The sequence below is a fragment of the Cygnus olor genome, chromosome Z (assembly GCF_009769625.2).
Source record: "Cygnus olor isolate bCygOlo1 chromosome Z, bCygOlo1.pri.v2, whole genome shotgun sequence".
Taxonomy (NCBI): domain Eukaryota; kingdom Metazoa; phylum Chordata; class Aves; order Anseriformes; family Anatidae; genus Cygnus; species Cygnus olor.
The window spans coordinates 7,673,507-7,697,866 of NC_049198.1; the positions used below are offsets into that span (position 1 = coordinate 7,673,507).

The following is a 24,360-nucleotide window of genomic DNA, read 5'->3' on the forward strand; positions in this document are numbered from 1 at the left end:
GAACTGCCGCATGTTTGGACGGGCAGTCGGTCTGGGTGTGTACTGACTTCCTAGAGAAAGCACCGTGCCTGGTGGAGACCATTACAGCCCAGCTGACGGGAGAGTGCCGTTAGAGGAGTTGTAGGAGTTGTCCCTATGGGCGGGTGATGAGCGCTCCGCCCTTCCTGCCCGCCCTGCCTGCGCTAACTGCCTCGCTAACTGCCGCGTCACTCGCGCCGCGTCACTCCCTGTTTGCCGGCCCTGGTCGCCGCGCTGCTGGTCGCTCGCGCTCCCTAAGGGCTGCCTTTGAACGGCCGGGGGGAGGAGCTGTCGCTGACGCTGCTGGCTCTGCCTACGCCTCGTCAGCCTCCCTCACGAGGGCTGCCGGTGCCTGGCGGCTCCCTCACGTAGGCTCGATGCCCGAAAAATAGCCCTTCCTGTCCCGATCCCGCGCTCCGCTGCAGCACGTGTCTGCCCCGGAGCCGGTCGCCTCGGCAAGAGAGCAGGAGAGAACAGGAGTGTCTTTCCTTTTGCCTGCTATTGGAGTCAAAGGAGTTTTGCATGGGTGGAGGCTGGTAACATAAGCTGGTAACAAGACTAGATAACTAGATTAGGGCAAATAGGATATAGCTGATAATGACAGTAAGTGAGAAGGCTGTCAACTGGGCAGGGATAACAGGATTTATTGGGTAAATCAAATGTGAGTTGAAATGTTTTTTTGGGCACCCAAATGAGCTAAAACAATAGCACAAGAAACACCAAACTTCAGACAACCAGACTCCCAGGCCCAAGAGAAAAAAAGGGGTGACAGTAAACAGACTTAATAAAACAGAGAAAAAAAAAAAAAAAAGGAAAACAAAAACAAAAACAAAAATAGATCAACCTACACCTTAGCAGGGGAGCTGGAAGATGAGATAAATGATGAATGCTGAACAGGAAGGGAAGAAGTGAAGCAAATCCTTTTGCTTGGGTTTTAGGCTAGTCTGTGGGAAACAGGTAAACACCATATTGCTTAAACTAGAATCGGCCATGCTTCATTATCTGCATTTTTCCTTGACCACAGCAGTGCTGAAAGTAAGGGATGTGTACGAGAATGTTATTCATGTATTCATTTACTGGGAAACTCAACAAAAACAGTCTTTCTTTTCTAGCTCTATACAAGTGATTCTTCCTTGACAGTTACCTGGATCCACTGGTTCTGGAGCAAGAACAGCTGAGGCCCGCTTCCTTAAGTCAGGGAGGAGATGGCAGGCTGCAACATATATGTTTGTGTTCTTCTAGGCTGATAAATAAATTTTAAAAAAAATCATTTTCTTAAAGAGATTTTTTTATAGAGGTGAGTTTTGTTTATTTCTTTTCAGAGGTGTGATATTTTATTGTGGTACTGCTTTTGTAATGAGGATGACTTAAACATAGGAATAACGTGAGTTTGAGTAGAAAATAGATATATCTTTTTATCAAACCAACCATACTGCTTAGGAAAACAACAAAACAGAAACCTAACAGTGGATGCTTTACCACCCAGTATATTTCTTCAAGGACATTTTTGACCTCACGCAACTGACATTTTTCTTTGTTTGGCTGTTTTCTTGTTGTTTTTTTTTTTTTTTTTTGTATTTTTTTTGATTGGCTTGATTGGTTAGTTTTTTGTTGTTGTTGTCGTTTTGTTTTTGTTTGTTTTTCCACTAGCTGCATCTACTGATCTATATAATTTTCTTTGGTTCTAATGTTACATGGTAGACCAAATTATCGGAAACCAAAATGCACCATCACATTCAGAGGGAGATTTTTCATACTCTAAAGATGTATACAGGATCATGGTCTGGAGAAAATCAGTGATGTTCCATGGGCAAGCACTCAGCCTTGAAAAAGACAATAGTTTTCTACTGTGTTTCATTGAAAGACTCTGTGTAGGAGAGAGGCAAGGGGAAAATAATGTTATTCCCATTTTAGAGCTCATGAAACACAAAACAAAGTGGCCCATGGCCATGCCAGAGATCAGAACCAAGAACTGAGTGCAAATCATGAGACTCCAGGTGTGAGACAACAGGCTGCATTACCTTGTCCTTTTACTGAAACTGTTTCTCTGGCAACTTTCACCCGTACTAAATGCACAAGAAGAAGGATAATAAAGAGCCTAAGTGGAGGGAGATAATGAGGAGTTGTGAGGTTTTGTTCAGTTCTAACAATCTCACATGTTTATTAATAGAAGGTCGCCATGTATAAATATATAATTTTAGTTGGATATGGGCAGCATCTCTTTAATTATCTAAAGAAAGAGGGTACTTATTATGTAGATAGTACAGGAACATCATTCAGCAGAAAAGCAATAGAAATTTTCAAGCAAAGAAAGGCATGAATTGATTTTTTTCCCTGTCTCTTGCTTTTTGTAATGAGTCATTTCTACAGAGTCTGTGTGCACGCATGTGTGTGTGTGTAAGTGTGTACATATTTTTACACATAAAAATATAACGTCTGAATGATATAAAATCACATGTGCGCTTCCTCGGTAACTCTGAAGGCAGGCAGAAGCTGTAAATTCTGGAAAAAAAAAAAAAAAAAAAAAAAAAAAAAGAATGCAGAGTTGACCCGGCTCAGTGTGCAGTGACTGAGGGTAAAATAGAATTTGGTTTCACAAATTGAACTTCCTTTCATAGCCAATGTGTCCCAAAGTGCTTTACATACAGTACAATGAGAGTGATGCCAGGAGCGGAGGCAAACACAGCAGTCATTGTGGGCACAAAAATAGCTCGCATGTATCCTTCTATATTAGAATCTGTTTCAGCAGAAGAATGCTGGCCTTGGGAATGTTATTAACTCTATATTCATCTGTTTCCTGGTTGCCAAGGGATGCTGAACTGTCCCTGGACAGCCTCTGAGAGAATGGTTTCAAGAAAGTGTCGTACCTTCCATCCTCTTTAAGAAAGCTTACTATTACCATGCCCAAGCCCTCATATACCACGCTACATTTCTGACTGTATGATTCTTTTCTTTTCCTCCATCTTGGACCTTGGCTGATTGAACATATACTGTTCTTCAGACTGTTCTTAAATCTGAAAACTGGATAAGGGCCAATCAGAACATCACATTCAGGCCTTTGCTTTCATTGTATCTACAAGCATTGAGCTGTATTGCAGAAGAGTGTTTTGCTGTTGCTAATGTTCCCAGGGACCTCAGTCCTTCACCATCGAAATTATCTCCCAGGAAATTATTGTGTCTAGGGAAACTCCTATGTGTTTTATGGTATTTACACACCACAGTGACCTTTCTGCTGTGCACTTGTGGACAACTTACGAATTTAGGACTAAAGCTTTCCCACCTAGTATGGGAATTCACTTGAAACATCTCAGTTATAAGTCTAGTCATGTTACACACCATGTTTGATGAACAGACAAAAGTATCTCCACCAGCTAATTTTGAGTAGTCAGGAATGAGAATGTCCTCCAGAGATTCAGCTGGAGGTTCACCTCCTGTTTTCTAGGGTCTTGCATAAGGCAAAATCTAAATTCATCAATGTTAAAAACACAGAATAACTCTTCATTACCAAGTCCATTACACAGTACAATTGGAAACCAGAGGTCAGCATAGATACGTGATGTCCCTATTGAGAGCAGTGTTAGACTCAGGAGTGAAACACAAAAAACAGTCCTTACTTCTAGCACAAAGCAAATTTGGGGAATCATGGAAAATCTACTTAGTGCTTTATGGTTCAGAGTAGACAAACATTTTTAAAGACTGTGTCCAAGATGTGTTAAAGACTTATGCCAGCAAATACTTTTGTTGTTGTCGTTAAATCATCATTGCTTTCATCTGATTACAAAAACCTGAGAGATCTGAACAAAGCCCACAGTAGTTCCCATCCAGATTGCATGTTGTGCTTTTCTTTCCATGGAAACTGTGGCACTGGAGCAGTCCTGAATCTCATCCTTATATGAGCTCAGGGACATGGTGACACTGTTGGGCTCACAAGCTGTTCTGCACTCAGGTAAGTTTGGGAACTAATACTGCTCAACATGACCCCAACTGACATTTAAATCCATTGATAACAGAGTGTCTTCCAGGTTACACAAGCTCAAGTACCCAATCCTGCTAATGTTACCATAGAAATTAAAGCAGTCAAAAGCTGTCTGTGGCAGAAATGTCCCAGAATATTAAGATCAATATTAGGGAGCATGTTGAGATTTTTCAGCTGATGAATTGCTTCATCAGAAGGCATGTTGCCCTCCCTAGCTCACCTGACATTATTGACTTCTGATTTTCAAACCTTCAATATGTTCTATGGCAAGAATAGCAAAATCAATTAGATGTGATAACTGGGGATAATTTGGTATATAATCTGCTGCTGACCAGGTTGAGTGCTTTGTAAGAAGGGAAAGGGGACATGACAGCTTGAACAGTGCTTTAAAAGTATACACTTACATATTTGAAATGTCAGGGAGAGGTAATAATACAGAACTCCTTGCAATTTTCACTACATAGAAATACTTGGGGTGAATCTTAGTGTTTGGAAACAGATGTGCATGCTGGGGGATATGGTGGCTTTGGATCCTGTGTGCTTAGACAGAGGTTTCCCCTCACACAGTTATAATTTTCATTAAAATAATAATAATAATAATAATAATAATAATAATAATAATATAGAGGAACAATAGCATGGTTTCTTATTCAATTGTTTGGCATGAAAGAGCAGATTCTTATCCCATATAGACAAAGGTATGTTATACCAGTCATTGGAGACCAAACTCATGTTTGCTTGAAAGAGCAAACATGATTTGGATAAAAAAAAAGTGCTGAGGTTCTCTGGGCTGGGCTGTGCAACCTGATCTAGGTTTTCTGCAAAGCTCAGGAGGGGCAAAAATTTGGGAACTGATGGCATTCAGACAGCAGCACAAGCTCCCTTGGGAAACAAATTCCCTGCAGAACACAGGCATCAAAATAGTATCTACATCTTCAGCTAAGCACAAAGTCCCATGTGTCCTCAAACCCAGACCAATCTACTGTGTATAATGGAAGCTCATAAGCCACCAGCAAGGCTCTTGCCTTAATTTGATCTCGTGAAATGACTGGGGAGGACAACCAAGCTTCAGGACATTACAGCTTGGCTGAATCAAACATAGGTAGGACTAAGCTTGCTGGAGGCACACAGGCCAAATGGAGTTTTATAAGTTCATCTGATATCAGCCATGTGAATAGTAATAAGATCCTAAAATGTCTGATTTCATAACAACTGAATCCCAAAGATACAGAATTGTTTGGTATGTGCTGGGGTGTAATCTCATTACTAATGTTTTTCAACCATGCAACTTATTTAAGCTAGCTGTTTTCCCCATGGCCTGATCCTGGTTGTCCAAGGGAGCAGAAATCTCTCTCAGGTGCATTGCTCAGGAAGTCTCTCTCCCCGCTGATTTCATAAGCAACAACAATAGCATTGCTGTCATTTGCAATGTATTTCTCTCTCTGAGGAAAGAATGGGGTAGTCTCACCTTCATGCCCCACTCTGGGGGCTCTTGGTTCTGCTCAAATCGCACTGCCAGCAGACACCATGCACTGCTTTTAGTAGTCAGTTGGACATTTCCTTCAGCTAAACTCAAGAAGAAAGATAAGTTTTCCGTTGGCACAGGTTGGGAAGAAGAGCAGTCCTTTTCTGTTCAAAATCAATTTCCCCTGGAAAGCAAGGTCTGATTCTGTCAGTCTGGGACTTAGCAGGGCTTGCTCGCCTAGGCCTCTTCTCAGTGCCTCTCTGACTGTGCACCAGCAGATGCACAGTGTGAGCCAACACGTGCAAGCAGAACTATGGGATAGGCACCCTCCCATTTTGCTTCTGACTCTTCATTGACCCCCCCTTCGATACAAACTTTCATTTCTCTTCTTTCATGGGCTTGAGACAACTTGTTATTGAGGCATCAGTGGGTGATCTGGGCAGTCCAGCAGGTAGAAAACTAAAATCCATGCTTCATTGCTCCATGCTTTTATGCAAAAAGACTGACTTCAGACTGTATATGAAACAAATACTGGCACATCCTAACCTTGAAGTATCAATGTTTTCATTCTACTCAACTATTAAAATGTTAATATATGTATGTAAATGCATATACAAATTCTGCTGCTCATCTTATGTACTTTTTTAGTGTAGATAAATTCACAAGGGTCATGACATCCTTAGACTCATTGCATTATTTTCTGTCACAACACCTCCTATGACAGATGATAGCAGTAGAAGTTTTTCAGCCTCCATCAGGAGCCACTGCAGATGGAACTGGAACATTTTACCAGTCTCCTACTTGAATTTGCAGATAGTAGAATCATGGCAGGAGTCAGAGACCCTTTATTATTATGGACTCTGGAAGAGCCTACATCTTTTTTTGCTATTTCTCCCCACACTCAACCTCTTTTACTTTATGCTTCTACCCCTCTGAGCCTTTGTATCTAGTTTCCTTATTTGCATGTCCAGAGCTTCCTCAGAAAGGCCTCAGTTTCCTTACCCACCCAGCCCTTTTCTGATAACTTCTGGATTTCTTGCCCTAACCTATTTTCTCACCAAGACTCTTCTAAGTTCTTCCACAAAGCTGTAGCTTTTTTGCTGTCTTCTGCCTTCTCTGTGAGCCAGTTTTCCCTTCACCTCTGTATTCCCTCTCAATTTCCCTCTCTCCCTCTTTTCCAGTCCATGTTTTGACATTATCTAAACATTTTTCTCATCTGCTGCCTCCTAGTGATCTGAACTCAGATCTACAAATTCCTTCACAGCTAGAGGCCTGGAGGGATGAACAGACATCGCCAACACCTATCTTTCAGCATTCACTACAGAGGTAACTGGGGTTCCTAAATGAAATGGATACATGCAGAAACCACAAAGGACAAAAAATTGTCTGTTCTAATTTCAGCACTGATTTAAGGCCCAGCAAAACCCACCAGCTGAAAATACCGGAAAAGATCTCTTCACCCTCCTATTGCAGTCAACAGAGCAAGTGGAGTCTGAATCTTCGTATTATGCTGTCACTTGTAGTACAGCTATTACTTGAAGAAGATCACAGGGAGGTACATGCAATGTGCACTTTCCCTGAGATGCTAGAAGAGTGTCTGAGTTGAAAACAGCTCCCAGGTGGAAATGTAATTTTGAAGTGACCAAGACCCTATGCTTTCCTAGAGATTCCACGTTAATGTGCTCACACAGCAGCCAGACAACCTTCTGTATTTGTTCCATAAGCTTATTAATGTTGGGTTGGCTACATGGTTACCTAGAATCATGAGTAGTCTCTCCTTTTGTTGCTGAAGCCCTTGGCAGTTTGTATATTCTTATTTTCTTTACAACCTACATCTGCATGTCCAGCCTTTAGAAGACAACCAGTGCTATAGGTGATTTATTATCCTGAACACAAACAGAAAAAAATAGTAGAAATAGAATTTAAAAAAGCATAAGAAAATATCTAGAGTTTATTACATTCATAAATTCTAGGATGAATTTAGAAAATTGACTATTACAGAAACAGCATATTTGCAACAATAGTAGCAAATAATGCAGGTAGAGATATCATATATCAGACAGCAGAGGACTGATAGGTTGGAATAGGTATATAGAGAGCGAGACAGTGAAATAGAGAGAGAGAGACAGACTGAGGTAATACAAAATAAGAAAAAAAAATATTTAAGGATACTATGAAATTCTAACAGAAAAATGATGAGAAGCATTTCTGCACACTTGCTGTAGATTCTCCTCCTTCTCTGTCTACAGCATTCCCACGTGTGTGTGTGCATGCACACATCCAGGCACACGCATACCCCACACATGCTGTCAACACTTGGTCATCCACCATGCATCTGCATGATAATGAGGCTACATGAAGTCAGCAGCCTTGATGCTGGACGCTGACTGACATTCCCTCTGGCTACTTTGAGAATAAAATAAGAGCAAGAATGGGTTTTGTAAAGCAAGTATTCATTCATGCAAACAAATCCAATATTGAGACTGTGCCTACAACACATCATCGTTCAATGTGAGGCACGGCATAGCTTCAGAAGTAAAACATGCCACGGGATATCAGGTCATTCTGAATCTGAGCATTGACTTTGTCACTGCTTCCCCTGAGGCTGTAAACCTCCACTTTGAAAGTGACCACTGACTTTGGATGCCAACGTCACACACCTAATCTGCACGCTTGCTTCTCATAAAGTTCAGCAAGTAGCTGGGTGCCCAAGTATAATTTAGCTGCTTAAAGTCCTTTTCAGAGATAGGCCTGATTTTCAAGAATATGCACTGGCTGTGACAAGAGCTGTGGGAGGACAGCACTCCCAAAAAGCTGGTTTGTAATCAGCCTTTAACCTAAATTAAGTTAGAGTCCCTGAATCCCAAACTGGAGAGGCTACCAAAAAAAAAAAAAAAAAAGTGCAACTTTTTCTCTTTGGAGCTCTCTGCCTCATGCTCATCATCTGAATAATAAATATAATTGTGAACATACGTACACACATGCACATATGCAGGCACACAAAAAAATGCACATAAGTCCTAATGAAAAGAAAATTATTCTGGTTGCAAAAACAGGACTTAAATTAATATTTAAGCCCCCAAAATGGAGGTTGCATGCACAACCTGGATTCACCTTTGTTGTAGAGATGCATTCTGATTCAGCCTTTAATTACACAGTCTCTCACAGAGTAGATGGCATGTACAGTGCCGTTTGTTGACTGCAGAGGACCAGGGGATTCTGCCTCCTGTTTCAAGCACACAGGAGAGTGGGCTTTGCAGGGCAGATATTCTCCTCCAGGCACAGCCCCTTGTTCTTCTCACTCGTCCCAATCTCAGATCCACCCCACACTCATTCTGCATTCCTCCTCCCGGTTAAAGTGCTGTATCCACTTCCACTCTCTGGCTTCCTCTCAATATGTCTCTTTTTTCCTACCTTGACTTTCCACTGCCCTGTCCCTGAATTTGCCATCCCCGCAAGTTCTCAGGTCCACTAAGCTTTCTACAGTTTATTTTCTAGTATTTTCTTACAATATATTCCTTCCTTTGTCCCTGTTATTCTACCACAGACAATTCCCCATTAGTTTTATCTCACCTAATTTCTTTCTATTTTCCCAGTTTTCCTACTGAGAAGCAGACTGCTACATCTCAGCACGACCTTTCCTCCCAAGTTCTGTAGCTAAATGGGTCAATGCAAATAAATAAACAAGGAATTCTTAAACACTGGGACCAAATGGCATGGCACCACATATCCATATGCCTTAGCTCGTTTTTACCCCAAAATATACTAGCCTTTTGTAAAACATCTATTGGAAACACCCTATTGGTCTGTGATGACCTCCAAACTGCCCCCAGAATGTGTTTAGGATGCTGATATGGGACAAAGCTCATGCCAAAGACCATATTAAGAGGAAGATAATCAATGTATTTCTTATCGCTATGCTCTGAACCTGCTTTCTTTGCTGGTAGAGACACTACCCCTAAGTCTGAACCCCAGTCTGCTCCCATCTGTGTCCCTTCTCAACCCATTCCAGTGCACCCTGACCTCCTTTCTCATTCCTGCTTTCCTGAATCCCCTCTCAGCTGTCTCTTCTCACCTTCTGCTGTAGTCTCACTGTGGGATCTCCTGACAGTCCCTGAATGCACAAGGAAGACAGACTCCCTGCCTTTGTCTCAGGTACCCAGGCTCCATTTTTTTTCACGGTCTGTTCCTGGGCAGTGCTGTGATGCCAGGGATAGCTCTTGTCTCTGCCGGAGCATTCCCAGTGAGAACCGAGTCACTGGGGAGCCTGGTTTTGGAAATCTGCATCTCTAGTGAGCCTGTGAGAACTGCCATTTTCCCAAGGCTTTTAATTGGCCACTTTGGGGCAGATTTTCCCCAAGATAGCAAAAAGGCTTGAGAAAGAGCTTCACCTCCTGTCAGCTGTTAGTATCATGCTGTAAAGCATGGGGACAGGAAAGCTTTACAAAGCATCTCATTTGACTCAGTTCAAACCAGCCCATTTCTCCTCTGGGCTCTTCTCAGGGACAGACAAATAGATACAGCTGAAATTTTCCAGAAATAATTAAAGAATTGGAGCTGAATGTAGGCACCCAACTTAGAGAATTTCAGCCACAACACGTGCAGTTTATCAAAGCTGAACAGGATTTTATTATAGGAACTCTCAGGCAACCTTTATAATTGGCGGTGCTACTGGCTCCTATTAAACTGAATTAAACTCCCTTCCTCACAGGGGCGCTGTGAGCATTAATTTGTTAATAATTGCACAGTGATTTGATGATGAAAAGGACCATATTAATGTGAAGCATTATTGTCCTCACAATGCAAGCTTGCCTGCTTTCATTACTCATTATGTACAGGGACATACATATTAGGGAAAAGGGATGGGGAGATAATAAACTTGATATTCTTTTCAAAGGACTAAGACAACATGTTTACAGTGCTCACAGCATGGGTAATAGGAATATTCTGGAGAGCTCTGTTTAAATAACAGGATCCATGGGGTGGAAAATAATGATGTGTATGTATGTGTTCGCACAAAACCTGCACCCAAACATACATGCGAACACACGCATACATGCTCTCATCTATTTTTCTGTCCTCTATTAACCCCCTGTTTCTATGCAGCCTTCACTTTGCCACCTGAAACTCTCACCAGTGCTATTTTAATAACAAAACGCCTCCATAAACAAAGCTCCCTTGTATTGCATTGATACCTTTTGTTGCCTACACTGACTCCAATCCTATACTAAGCTTCTTTGGATGCAAACAGTTTTTCATTTCTCTCCTCGATCAACCTTCTTCATTCTAACTAAAGTAGGAGGAAAAAAAAAAAAGAAAAAAGGAAAAAAATCCACACTGTTTCACACATTAATTCAGGGACCAATGCTGCAAATGTTCACATGACTAATCCTTCCTCAGATGAATAATCCCTCTGACCACGGCAGAGTGATTAACAACAATGCAGATTAAGAATGTCAGGATCGGGCCCACACCCCAATGCTTGGGTTCTCACCCTAAGTCTCACGGATGCTGGTCTCGCTCCTTCTGTTAGCTGTGCTCAAGGTCCCCATTGCAGCTCTCAATTATTTTATTCGTTACGCAGCTAATAGGCCCTGATTCCGTCAGCGCTCTCTGGAAAGCTTAGCAAGGCTGAAGTAAACAATCCCATCTGAGTTAGAAGACTTTGCAGGATCGAGCCCTGTAATAGTGGCTGAGAGCTGTGTCTTCAGACCATGATTACGTGTACTTTTGCTATTAATGGTCTCATATTTTATTTGGAAAACCGCAATGAAGTAAGCCAGCAGAGAATCTGGGAGTATATGGGTTGATTTAGCTACCTGGGTTTAAAGAAGGATAAATTGTTATTTGAAACCAAAACTTACTCACGGTGTTTATTTATTTGGAGCAGAGGTGGCCTGCCATGTATCTGATATCAGTCAGCGAATGCTGGTTCTGTGTGTTCCGTGTCCAGGTTTTTGAAGTTGAGCAGAAGCATCCCCCTCTGGCAACCTTTCAGCCTGTTCCTGCCTTTCTTCTTTACCTGATCATTTCCTGGAGAATGAAGATATTCGGGAGTGATGTATTGCTATTCCCCCATTCCCTGCACAAACACTGTTCATTAAAAACTTGCTGCTAGCAAGGGCCTGATCCAGCCCTCCTGGAAGTCATTGGAAAGCTGTCTATTGACGTCATGGGGACGAGGAGCATACTAATGTGTGCGAGTACCTTTACTAATGCGGGCAGTCCTGTTAACAACACCGAAGTTGTTCACAGGATTAACAGCAATCAATCAAGCCCTTTGAAAGGAACATTAAAAGCCAAAGCCCGGCGCTACAAGCCGGTTCTCACAAGAGGTATGCGCAGACCTTTGGTTGCTCCTGGGCATCCAGCTGCTCCTGCCAGTGGCCTGATGATGTCGGTGCATTTTTCCAGAGGTGAGGATTTGGGGCAGCGTGTCTTTGAGGAAGGAAGAATCACCAGCAACCTAGCCCCAAATAAATAGCTTTTGTGTTTCCAAAAAAAAAAGATGCTGACCAGAGTGAGGAGCAGGAGCAAAATGGGGTTGTAAATGGGCTCGGAAGGGTTATTTTTATTTTTATTTTTTTTTCCTGCAAATAGACATATAGAAAAAAATAATCTAAGAATAAAAAAAAAAAAAAAAAAAAAAAAAAAAAAGGAAAGTGCTTTCTTTTGGTTCCAAGCAGATAAATGATTTTTACTCTCTGGGAGAAGCCAGAGCCTGTTACAAAAGACCTTATTCTTACAAAATTCCCATGGACTCCCCTGCTTATGGATTGCTGAACTGGACCCACTGTGATTATACTGGGAACATTTCTCACTTGGGAACTGTTCGGCAAAGGCTGGTTTATAGATAACAATTTTACTCGTCCTTTGCCTATATCTGCTTAAAATCCAGTACAGACCCTTGTACATGTGTAAAGGTGCTTATGGGGTACAGCTTATTTCCATCCCCAGCAGCAGCTGTGTTCATTGCAGATCCCTTGTAGCAATATTTGTGTCCATGTTATTTCATCCTGCCACCCCTCACAGCTGTGCCTGTGCACCAGGGGGCTGTACTTGAACAGCATCCATTTCCAAATGACTACTGACGGCTCTGTGGAAATGGGGCATAGACCAGCTCAAAGTTTTAAAAAATATATGTTGGTAGAAAAGGGATACCGTTGGTGAGCAACAAAATGACTTTTTTCCCCTAGTTGGCTATCATTTGGGATAAGAGGTGCTTGCAGGCACAGTGGCCTGCTCACTGACAAGGTGTTAAGAGACCTGTCCCTGGGATGGGTCCGTGCTGGGTGCTGTTTGACTTTGCACTGTGGTGGCTGTTCCTTCTTTTAGGTTTAACAAGTCTTGTTGCAGTGTGCCCTCCTCGCTGTACCGCAAGTGCTGTTTAAAGGTGCAGAAAGAGCGGATATTGAGCTTTTTTAATGTCCTGGTGCAGGGTGGGGGGTGCAGGAAGGTTTTGTTTCCTGAGGGTTTTGCTGTTGTTGCCATTCTTTTATCCCAGTCCGAGGTGCAGGGCAGGATCTGAAAGCAGGTGAGTCACGGGGCTGGGAATCTGAGAAAGGGGTTTTCTGAGGGCTTTGCCCTCCTGCAGCTCCCAGGCTGCCAGATCCCTGCACCTTCTCAACATCATGAGTAAATGCCTGGGAAGGGGATGCAGACCCCGCCTCCCCCCCCATTAGATCCCAAAAAGCAGCACCAGACAATGCACGGAGCTGCCTGTAGCTGTCACCCCATTAGGGGCACAAGGAGCCCCAAAAGGCACCAAAAGCTGCGGGGGCGCCCCCAGGTGGGGGTCCTGGGGGACCAAGGAGGGGGGTCCGGTTCCACCCGCCCCCCCGGGACCCCGGGACACTCCTGCTTTGAGGAAGCAGCCTCGGGAGTTGCAGAGCTACCTGCATCGGGCTGGTGTTGTTTTTGTTTTTGTTTTTTTTTTATTATCTTTTATTTTGTGGCAGGGGGTGGGGGGTGGGGGGGGGAGGCAGCATGCTACCTTGCCGCTCTGTTGTTAAAACCCAAATAAAGTGAAAGCCGTCCCCGCCACAACGGTGCTGTGGTTCTGTTCATTTTCATTTCTTTTCCTTTTCATTTCTTTATTATTACCACCGCCTTTACTTTTTAAACAACAACCAAAAAAAAAAAAAAAAAAAAGCAACCCTACAAATAAATAAAACCCGGTCTACAAAACAGGCAGGAAAACTGCGAATTTAAACCTCTACCCTCCCTCCCTCTGCCGCTGCCCCTTCCGTTTACAGCCACACGTGTTACCGGCTCTCCCCGGGGGACAAGGGTGGGTCCCGCTCCCTGCCCACCCCCGGGGGCCGATGCCACCGCCGGCACCGCGGGGAGCAGCTGGCAGCGCCGGGAACAAAGGCTCGGAGCATCCCCGGGGACTAGGGGGGGACCGGGGGATTTGGGGGGACCGGGGCAGTCGGGGTGGTTCAGGCAAGGTAACTCTGGGGCTGCTCCCAACTTGGTCCCGGCACAGCTTGTACGGGAAGCCAGGAGAAGGAAAAAGGGAAAAAAAAAAAAAAAAGCAGGAAAATTGCACTGAGTGCACGCAGTGCCTTGTTTGGTTGCTGTCCGGATTACAGTTATTATTATTTGGGGGACAAGAGGGAGTTGTGTCCTTAATCCGAGCCTCCCTGCCCTTCCCACCCCCAGATGCTATGAAAGGAGAGCTGATTTCATTTCCACCATACAGTACACTTTGTCTAGAGAGCATTGTTCGGACAAGCAACTCCCAATCCCTGATGACTACAAAATACAATTTATGTTTCCACCAGAGAGAGACAGAATATCCTCATGGCTTGAAAGACGGGCAAGAAAACCTTACCTAATCAATCCCTTTCCAATACACACGCGCGCGCACACACACACACACAGCTAGCACACCCGCACTGACTGCACGTAAAATAAATATTGGCATCACGAAAATTAACAATAGTCATCTCAATATTTTTTCTCTCCCTCCAAAGACCTACAATAATACAGTTTGCGCCTTTCCTAGCTTGATGTCATCATCGGCAGTATAATTAAGAAAAAATAAAAATAAAAGAGAGAGAGCTTAAAGAGCATGCATTTTTTTCAGACGCAACAAGAACAGGTATAATAAAGAGAGCTTGTAACATCACAACCACAACAACACCAACAGCAACCTCTGAGCCTGAGGATTCGTCCGTGTCTCAGCTGTTTTTATTATCAATTGTGAAATCATAATACGAGTAAACAATAAATAAGAGGCATCATCATAATAGGAAGAAGTCAGAACACCTTGGGTTTGCGGTTTTTTTTTCCCCCCTCTCAAATAAAAGGCAGATTTCCTGATGATCACTGAAATTATAACGACAGCGATTGATCGGAGGGCTTGCAAAGGAAACGGAAGAAAAAAAAATCATCATTGGTCCTAAAAACGCAACCGTTCCCCTTTGCTCACTTGGCACAATAGAAATTGACTGTCTCTCAAAGAGCCATGCGCCTAGTGCTATTTATAGCCAGGGGCTGTGTTGGAAGATACCATTGAGCTTCTCCCGGGCAGGCAGACAGGGGGTGCTCGGAGGGGAGGAGGGGGCTCGGGCCGAGCAGAGGCAGCAGCAGCCCCCCGCCCCCAGCCTCCCTTCCCCGCACACACACACATCCGCACACTCACACCCCACCCCCTAGTCTGGCTGGGAATTTGAACCGATCCAGCCTGTTTAAACGGAAAGGACACAGATCTTCAATGTAAAAAAAAAAAAAAAATCAGATCAGACCCAGAGAGAGAGAGAGAGACGGAGAGGGAGGAGTGTGTGTGTGTGTGTGTGTGTGTGTGTGTGTGTGTGAAAGAGGGAGAGGGAGAGCGAGCGAGAGGGAGAGAGAGGGTGAGCGAGAGAGAGGGAGGGAGAGAGAAAAGAAGAGGGGGAAAAAAAGGAAAGAAGATTTTCTCTATGTATATAAAGATGGCCACGTTAGCAAACGGACAACCAGATAATACCAGCCTGAGTAGCAATCACAGCAACCCCAGCACCAACGGGCATATGAACGGATTAAACCATAGCCCCGGAAACCCATCCACCATCCCAATGAAGGACCACGATGCCATTAAGCTCTTTATTGGGCAGATCCCCCGTAACCTGGACGAGAAAGACCTCAAACCGCTCTTCGAGGAGTTCGGGAAGATCTATGAACTGACGGTGCTGAAGGACAGGTTCACTGGTATGCACAAAGGTGAGTTACCTCCTGAACTTTCCCGGGAGAGACTGGGAGAGGAAGGCAGGCTCCTGCACCCTCTCTGGCTCTCTCTTTCTCTCTTTCCTTTCGATTTCATTTTATTTCATTTTCGGCTGGCCGGGGGCGGAGGCGGCAAGCTGGGGGGGGGGGGGGGGGGGGGGGGGGGAGGGGGGCAGGGAAAGTAATAATAGACCCTCCTGAAAAGCGAAGAGAGAGAGGCAGAGAAGGGGGTCAGCTCCTTTTGGGTTATTTAGGACTATTTTTCCCTCTTTCCCCCCGTTTTGGGGAGCGACATGCAGTCACTTGCGAAAGCCGGAGAGTCCAGGCGAGAGCAGGGGAGGGCGGCAGGGCTGGCAGCAGCTGTCCACACGCCGGTGGTGCTGAAAAAGATTAAGAGGATTTCTTTATTTATCTTTGGGAGCTGCACATTTTCCACCCAGGAGTGTGTGTGTGTCCGTGTGTCTGTCCGTGTGTTTGCGCCGAGCCGGGAAGCCCCTATTTTACAACTGTTGTGAATCAGGCACCTGCGCCTTCACATCTTCTTTTCTTTTATTTTCTTTTATTTTCTTTTTTTCATTTTTTGCTGCTACTAGGATTCATATTTGTAGCCCGCTCCAAAACCAGAGGCAGAGGAGAGTGATTTGCTCGAGGGGTATTGGGGTGCTGGAGGGGGGTATTCATTCTGGTTTGGTTCAGCGTGGGAACAGAGATATAAACAACAATAAAAAAACCCATCTCAAGCAGGTTGGGAGTATGAAATCACAAAGTGTGAATGTGTTGGAGAGAGCGAGACAGGAGGGATGGGTCGCATCTCAGTTCCAGAAGGGAGAAGTCTCCGAGCAGGCATATTCCCAGCACTACTTCAATGTGCCCGAAGTCCACCCCGGGAACTTTTTGGGTTTTCTTTCAGGGCACTAGAGACGTGCTCCCCGTGTGATGCCTTGCTTGTTCCGTCTTTGCCCACTCCTTTCCTTTCCCTGCTTAGTCTCTCTGGAGGTGCATTTCAGATTAGAGGATGCTATGTTTTGGGGGTTGGGGAGGGTATGTGTAGTGGGGTCTGTACCAGATCCCCAGGTAGGAAAGTAGGACTTGCAGGGAGGAAGTTGGAGATAATGTTCATGGTAGCTCAGCTTAGGAGCAGGAGAGACCCAGGAATGAAACGAAGCCACTTTATTAATTCAGGTTCTGTATATATAATGTGTGTATGTGTATTTATTTCATTGGGCATGGAATAGAAAGGAAGCAAGGAAGGAAGGAAGGAAGGAAGGAAGGAAGGAAGGAAGGAAAGAGAGAGAGAGAGAAAGAAAGAAAGAGAAAGAAAGAAAGAAAGAAAGAAAGAAAGAAAGAAAGAAAGAAAGAAAGAAAGAAAGAAAGAAAGAAAAGAAAGAGAGAGAAAGAAAAAGAGATCTAATCAGAAGTAAGCAGGGTGTGACTCCAGATTTAGTGCAGGAGAAAAAGGGTTGTGCACGGGGACACGGGGGGAGTGGAAGTTGCTTCTGTTACAGGAGAGGTTCAGTAGCAATGTCTACTCCAGCCTGGTTCACTCCTGGTAGAGAGAGTCACTGGGAACGGCATTAGTTGCTTCCCAGCTTTCCAGTTGCCTTGGTGAGTTGTAAATCTTAAACTTAACGGCATGTTTAGGAGGCATCTCTTCCCCCTTCCCACTCACTCCCCTCCTCTCCTCCACCTTCAGGAAATGCGAATGAAAATATACCCTGACAGTGCAAGTACTGGTATCACACAGGCTAGAGAAAACATTCAGGGCTCAGGGACTGGGGGATCAGTCCAAGTTATAGTATATTTCTTCCTTCCTTTCTTGCCGGTCACTCCAAACACCCTTCTCATATTTAAAATGAACAGTGTATCCCTTACAAACATTGTTTTCCTTTCAAACTAGCTTCTTAGAAGCCACATCAAGGTCTGATGGGCATCATTTAAACATGACATCCACACTAGAATAATTGTTAATAATAATGATAAAAATAATGGTAAGAAGCACAGGGAAGGAAAGGTCCTGGGAGGTTTTGTCTAATAGATGAGGCACAGTGAGAGTAGCCACCGAGCCCATGTGTGCGCGCATGTGTTTGCAAAAATTATCTAAGGTTTCCATAAAATAAAAATAACAACAGTAAAAGCTCCACTGAAAAGAATCATTCAACACAGTACAGAGGAAATGTCTGAGTTAATGTCTAGGTAAAGGATTTTTTTGGGGGGTGGAGGGGTATTTTGATTTGTTGACAAGATTTTACTCTTTTGCTTTGTTCTACCGTAAACCTGTAATTAATCAATCTATGCGCTAACTTTAATTTCTATTTCATAGATGGAAATCCTTTCTCTTGCAGTTCGGTTTTGCTTTTACTATATGCCTGTATTCATAGAGACAAACTCAGGAAGGGGGGGAGGGAGAGAGAGAGAGAGAGAGAGGAATCATTTATCTTGCTTGGATGTGTTTAACACATATTCCTGAATTAAGCAAGATACTAACTTCATTTCCCTTCATTTCATTTCTGGTTTAAAGCTGCAACATAGGAAAAAAGCCAGGTGGGAAATCTTGTCACCTCATCAAACCAAATTGCACGAGTTCATCTTGAAAGAAACAGTCATTTTTAATCTCGTAGAAGTTCTGGACTTTGGAAGGAAAAATGATCACGATGATTGTTGTATCGCAGCCTGGGGTTTGAGTGAAGATTCAATAGACACCGAGTTGCCAGCGTTTCAGAGATTGGTTTTATTTAGTACATCCGAGAAGAGTTTGAACTCCTTTCTAGCGATGCTGCTGATTTATTAGCTAATCCTGATAAAAATGTGCCTCTGGCTACCTGGAAAAAAATTACTTTCTTGCCAGTAGTGATTAATTGCTATTAAGTCAAAAAGCATGATGGGGCTTTGAAGGATGAGGATTGTGTTTGGCTTTTTTATTTTATTTCATTTCATTTCATTTTTAATCTATTTTCTCTCTCTTTTCTCTTCTCTAAATTCAGCCATGTGAAGCATAGTATTCACTCAAATCTCCTTATTTTTGCTTTGCTTGGAGGCATAGGTGAAGAATTGCATAAAGGTAGTCCAACTTGGCTCTCAGGGGTAGGATGGCAATATGAAACCCCAAGATGTTTTCCATAAGTGATACATAATGCTTATACATTAATTGATCCATCACTCTCAGTTGATTTTATTCCTAATCTAGGGGATGAAGCTGTGGCAGTGGTATACCTCGAAGGGTTAATAGTGGGCTGTAGTTTATTTAAGTGTACGGAGAGCAAATCTTGGGTGTGGAGAGGGAGAAGGTGGGTTTGTGCTGGGGGGAGGGAAGAGAGAAGAATTAGCTTAGAGTAAAAACATAGCAACCAGAGTCATTTCAGGTGTAAATCCATTGAAATGAGAGCATAGGATGTGTATGATTCAAAATATTATGAAGAGATCCTACTGTGGTGCTTCTGTATATCAGAAGAAAATTGAAAATTAAGAACCTGAAGATAAAGTACACGACTATCCCTTCTTGCCAAAAATAAAAAATAAAATAATAAAAAAAAATAATAAAGAAACTATCAAAAGGGGGAGTGAAGTCCTAGGTTCTTTCACCAGCAGCCCTGGCTGATGCCAGGACAGATACCAGGGAACAGGCAGGAGAGTACAACTGTCTTACAGGCATGCGAAGAGAGAAAAAGGTACGGGGGAAGCAGCATGTGAGGGAAGGCAGGAAAGAATTGCCAGATCTCTGAGAAAACAAGATTTTGTGGCACGAGCATCACTGCTACAGATTCCCCCTTCCTTGCTTCTCTCCACACAGGGCAGGAATGCACTCCTGCTGTGGCACTTTGCTCTAGGGTTGGGAAGAGGCTGTGTGCTGAGATCCGCGGGTAAAGATCTACCGGGGCCGAGCTGACCCACCCACGCGCTCACACACACGCGCACGTGCACAGAGTTAACTAATCACACTTGAACAATTTAGCAAGCCATTCATTCATAACTTCCCCCCTTCTTATCTAGCAGCGGAGTATGCTTAAAGGCTGAGTTACTGGGAGACATAAAGGTTAGTGCTCTCAGGACAGCCATATTATAATGCATTATCTTTGAAGTCATTTAAGGCCAATTTAAGTGGTATTTAGTATAATATTTATGAATTAATGTAATCTAAATATAGGACTGTCCCCATAGGTTTAAACAGCCTTTTCTACCGAACCATGCTTGTACCCAAGGCCTGGAATGTGTTTTAATTTAAAACACACAGGTCTCCATAATATTCTATTTAGGAAGTCAGAAGAAATCAGCATTCCACACTTAAATGAGATTTACTGAAACACATGCGGGTGAGTGCACTTAAAGAGTGGAGACAGTGTGCAGTGAGAAAGTAAGTCTTTCATGGATGTGAGAGCTACAACCTTCTTTCAACCCTTATTTAGAGAGAGGGGAAGCACAAAACCCCCAAAACCTCCTCAAAATCCACTACTGCGGTCCCACTGGGATGGTGTACCTATCTGACCCGAACCTCACTCATCAAGCATTCAATGCAGCTACAAAAATGCGGTAGAAAAAGAACAGTTTAGTTCTTTTGCTGCTTTACCTTCTCAAAAGTATAAATAATTTTGGAATTTAAGACACCTAGGGGGTAGGTAAACAAGGCTTCCATTCATTATATTGTTATGCTTGATTACAAAGATAGATGATAGAAAGATTAAAACCTTGTTAAGTCTAAGGATGTTTATGGGGGTTTTGGATATCTCAATAATTCAGAGGTGCAATGAAAATGTGCATTCAATTAAGATGATATATTGTACGTGTGTATAAATGTATAGATTTGTGTGTGTGTACACACACAGAAAAAAGAGTGATGTATACACATTCACGCATATAGCCTTTGGGAAATGGAAATTTAGTTGAAAAGAAGCACAATGCAATACAGGTGCTGAATAAACTCCTCCATAATTGAAACATAAGGCTTGCCTGGCTGAAAGCAACACATACAGCATTTAGTATGGTAGTAAACCAAACAAGTTTTAGGGAGGTAAATGCACAAATAAACTGGAATAAAACAGAGGAGGCTTTGTGCCTTAGGTTTAAAGAACAACCCCTTAAAACAATCAAAATGCAATTGGATAGCTGGATGGAAGAGAGAAAAAAAGCTACCCCTTGTACATTATATCTCCCGTACAGATGAGCGTGTATGTATATTTGATAATGTCAAACAGATAGCCCAGATTGCTTCATAAATTAGAAGGCTATGTGTTAACTCTTTTTTCAGGGGTCTGGACATGGATTCTGTTTTCTAAAAGCAGCTGCAGCCAGTTATGATGCTGTTGTTACGGTTTTGTCAGCATTTCCAGTACAAACTCCAATTTTCTGGGATCTCTGCTTGGCTGTTAAGTTTTGCACCTGAAAGCTGTTCTTTAGCTAGCCCCACCACCATATCAAACTAATCGTCCTTACAAGAATGTATTTGCTTTAAAGTTACAGAATGTGGAGGAAAGAAAGAAATTAAAGTTCATGGTTCTGGGGCTTTTGTTTCTTCTCTTACCTTTCTCCAGGTTAGACTTATACTTCCAACACATTTATAGATCAAGATTACTTCTGTCCCTAAATATCTACATAGACTGATGCCTTTGGGCATTTTAGAGGAGGAAAAAAAAATTACTTATTTTTTTTCTCCTGAAAAAAAAAAATAAAAAATAATAATAGCGACAACTACTAAATCTCATAGTATTTACTTGGCCGAAACAGTGTTTTAATTAAATGGTGAATCAGGAATTTACTATTTTCTTAAGTATTAAAACAGAAAAGGGAGATGGTGTGCTTTTGATTTATTTTATTTTATTATTTTTTTTCCTGTGTTCATCTAGAAGAGATCAGGAATGTCAGCACTAAAGTAGGGGGAAAAATTGAGGATCCTTGTCACCTTGCATGAAAAGCGTGGTTCATCTGGTCGTCTATCCTGCTTCTGCCAGTGGCCAGTGCCACAGACAGGGCTTTCTTTAGCAGAGGATTCAAACTGCATCGTTTAACAAAAGACAGGCAGCTGATGGAATAGTTTTTTGAAGGAAGTGTCAGAGACTCTCTGGAATTTTGCCTGAGTAAAGAGTGAGGTGAGATTGCAGAAAGTGTCTTGTGCTTAATAGGAAAGTGGTTTGAACCCGTCAAGGAGGGCGTGCATAGGACTTCCAATGCCCAGAGTGAAGAGCGAGGGGCAGAAGGGGCTGGATGGCCGAGGAGGGCTTCTCCTAGCCTTCAGAGCTGCAAAAACGCAGCCACATTTTTCAGGAAGACGTCTGGGTGTTTTTTATCATGCATACCTTGTGTGCATGCATACCAGCCGCGCTGACCTGACAGACCAGAATGACACTAAAGGAGCTGTTACCGTCCCTCCCGTCAATCAAGTGTGAACCCAGGCGGGTTTGTGCGACAGGCGGTAATGGCTCCAAGGGAGAAAAAGTGGGGGAGATGATCGAGGCTGGTGGGACAGGTACCTGCATTTAAAACAGTGCAAAAAGCCTCTGACGCCCAGACTTGTGTCAGTGTTGGCTATAGCCTCACAATAAAACGTCGTGACAGCAGGAGACTGCGGAGATTAATATGACCCCTCCACCATGCGCCATCAGGTTTATGCCCTGTAAGAGTTCACACTAAGCAGGTGAGGTGTTAAGTGAGCTAAGCCGAATCCTGGCCTTAACAACGAGGCTGGTGTTTTATTAATCCCAGCGTCTTCTTTCAGTAGGGAGCAGAGGCCCCTTGTCTGCTGGCTGGGCAGAAGTCCATAAGAGCTTTGCCGTCACATCAGTCGGTTCACATTTGCAAACCGAATGTTTCCCCTTCCTGTTAAAATTCAGGATTGTGGATTTACGTAGCAAACCACACTTGCAGCTAATGTGACCATCTTCTGTGCTTGCTGGCTTGTCCCTGAACTTAGCTGTCCTTCAGCAAGTGAAACTAAAACTTAAACGAAGCTGAGGAACTGACAGAAGTCCAGCCCCTGCCACATTTCTCACTCGCTTAACTGCTCCACCAATGCCCATATGACTGTTGCCAGGGCTTGTCATGGCAGGCTGACCCTTATGTATTAAAATCTGCAGCGGAAAGAGGGAAAAATAATAACCATGGTGAGGGAAAGCTATAGCTTTTCCTCCACTGCTGCTTCCGTGACTGATTAAATATAATATATTTATTATAGGGACCTCTCTCCCTCCGTAACTCCTGGAGATGCATCGTCAATTTTGGGGATCGCAGGATCTCCTGCATCACCTCTCTCTGTGCTGCATCACTTGGGGTGGGCTGAAGTCAGGATGTCACCACAGATGTTGCATTTGTTTGCTTTTGTCACTGTGAGCCACGGCCTGAATGCACCACATAGGTAAATGCAGCTTTTAATGTGCTTTCATTATATCCCACCGACTCCCCTCAAAGGAAGAGAGGGCTTATTTTGTCGCTCCTTAAAATAAAGATGGATGAGAGGCTCTAAACCTCTCAAATACAGTGCCTGACCATACGTAGTGGCTAAAAATAAATCATATATTGGCCATCTATTCCGTTTGTAAATTGAATGGCAGGACAATAGATATAGACATTGTGTTAAGTTTGTCAAGCAGAAGCAGGCCAAAAATATTGCTCCAAGGCAAGGGGGAAAAATTGATAATGAACTTGACTCCAAGAAGACTTTAATTGACAGTGACTTCTGTGAACCAGCTTTGGACAGTATATATAAACTGACCACGATGTAACTTTATTGCAATGCACTCTCCTTTAATTAATTGTCACCTTTGTTAAGACTGGCTACAGATCAAAGGTTTAAAGAGACTTAACAGGTTCTTAGTAACAAACCCTTCAGATGCATTAGAAATATCCGACAGCTCAGCCAATGAGGCATGCAGATTTCGATCTACCTCACCCTTATCTGTTTATTTCTCCCTCCTTTGTTGAACACAGACAGTCATTGCTTAACATTAGGTATTTCATAGATGGCTTTGTTGGTGATGTTGATGCCTCCAGGGATGTGTATTTGCCAGCGAGAGGTGCCTTCGCTCCTAGGTCTGTCAAAGTATTTTGCCACTGGAAACTTGCTTATGGTCTGAGACACCAAGGTGCAGTACAGGCAGAGTTTGTAACACAGGTTATTCTTTCCTCTTTTCCCTTATAGAGACCTGTAATTTCCTGATTTAATTCTGGAAAATATATTGAGCCATAGTTTGCATGAAAGTGGCCACTGAGAATGAACTTCTACATGAAAGTTGCGTATGCAAACAGATACGAATGTGTCTGCCACGTTTGTGTATCACACGCGCATGCAACCAACGTGCATATTAATGAAATCATGCATTTGGTATAGACATACATACATTCAGGATGACATGTCTCTAAATAATTTCTTTCTAAAAGACAGTATAGAGATTGTATTGTTACATGAAAGTGGCAGGTGACTTAACAGGTTATTCCTGGAATTATATACAGAGTTTAATATGATATGTAGCTGTTTGTTCATTGTACTAATTTAATGACACAGTCATACTTAATTAATCCATGTCTGGTTTATTTGTGCATTGTGTCTGAGTCTCTAAAATATTTTAGAGGCAACCCGGATGACTTCCCAGTGCACTGGGGCAGATAACTCTGGACATGAAGCTTCTTCAAACAGAATAAAAATGGAGCTTTGCAGACAGAGTTGGTCTGATGAGATCTGACTGCATATTTGGCCTGTTTCTAATTCAAA

The 24,360-nt window shown here is 43.1% G+C and overlaps 1 protein-coding gene across 14 annotated transcripts in view; it reads left to right on the top strand.

Annotated features, from left to right (window-relative positions):
- Positions 1-15,219: 15,219 nt before the first annotated feature.
- CELF4 (CUGBP Elav-like family member 4) overlaps positions 15,220-24,360 on the top strand; it is a 696,179-nt gene continuing 687,038 nt past the window's right edge. For all 14 annotated transcript variants that reach the window (XR_005815347.1, XM_040541436.1, XM_040541437.1 and 11 more), the window contains exon 1: positions 15,220-15,665. Coding sequence is in view for 13 of the 14 variants with exons in the window: in XM_040541436.1 (XP_040397370.1) it covers positions 15,386-15,665 (280 nt within the window). In the remaining variant the exon portion in view is untranslated. The remainder of the gene's footprint in view (positions 15,666-24,360) is intronic.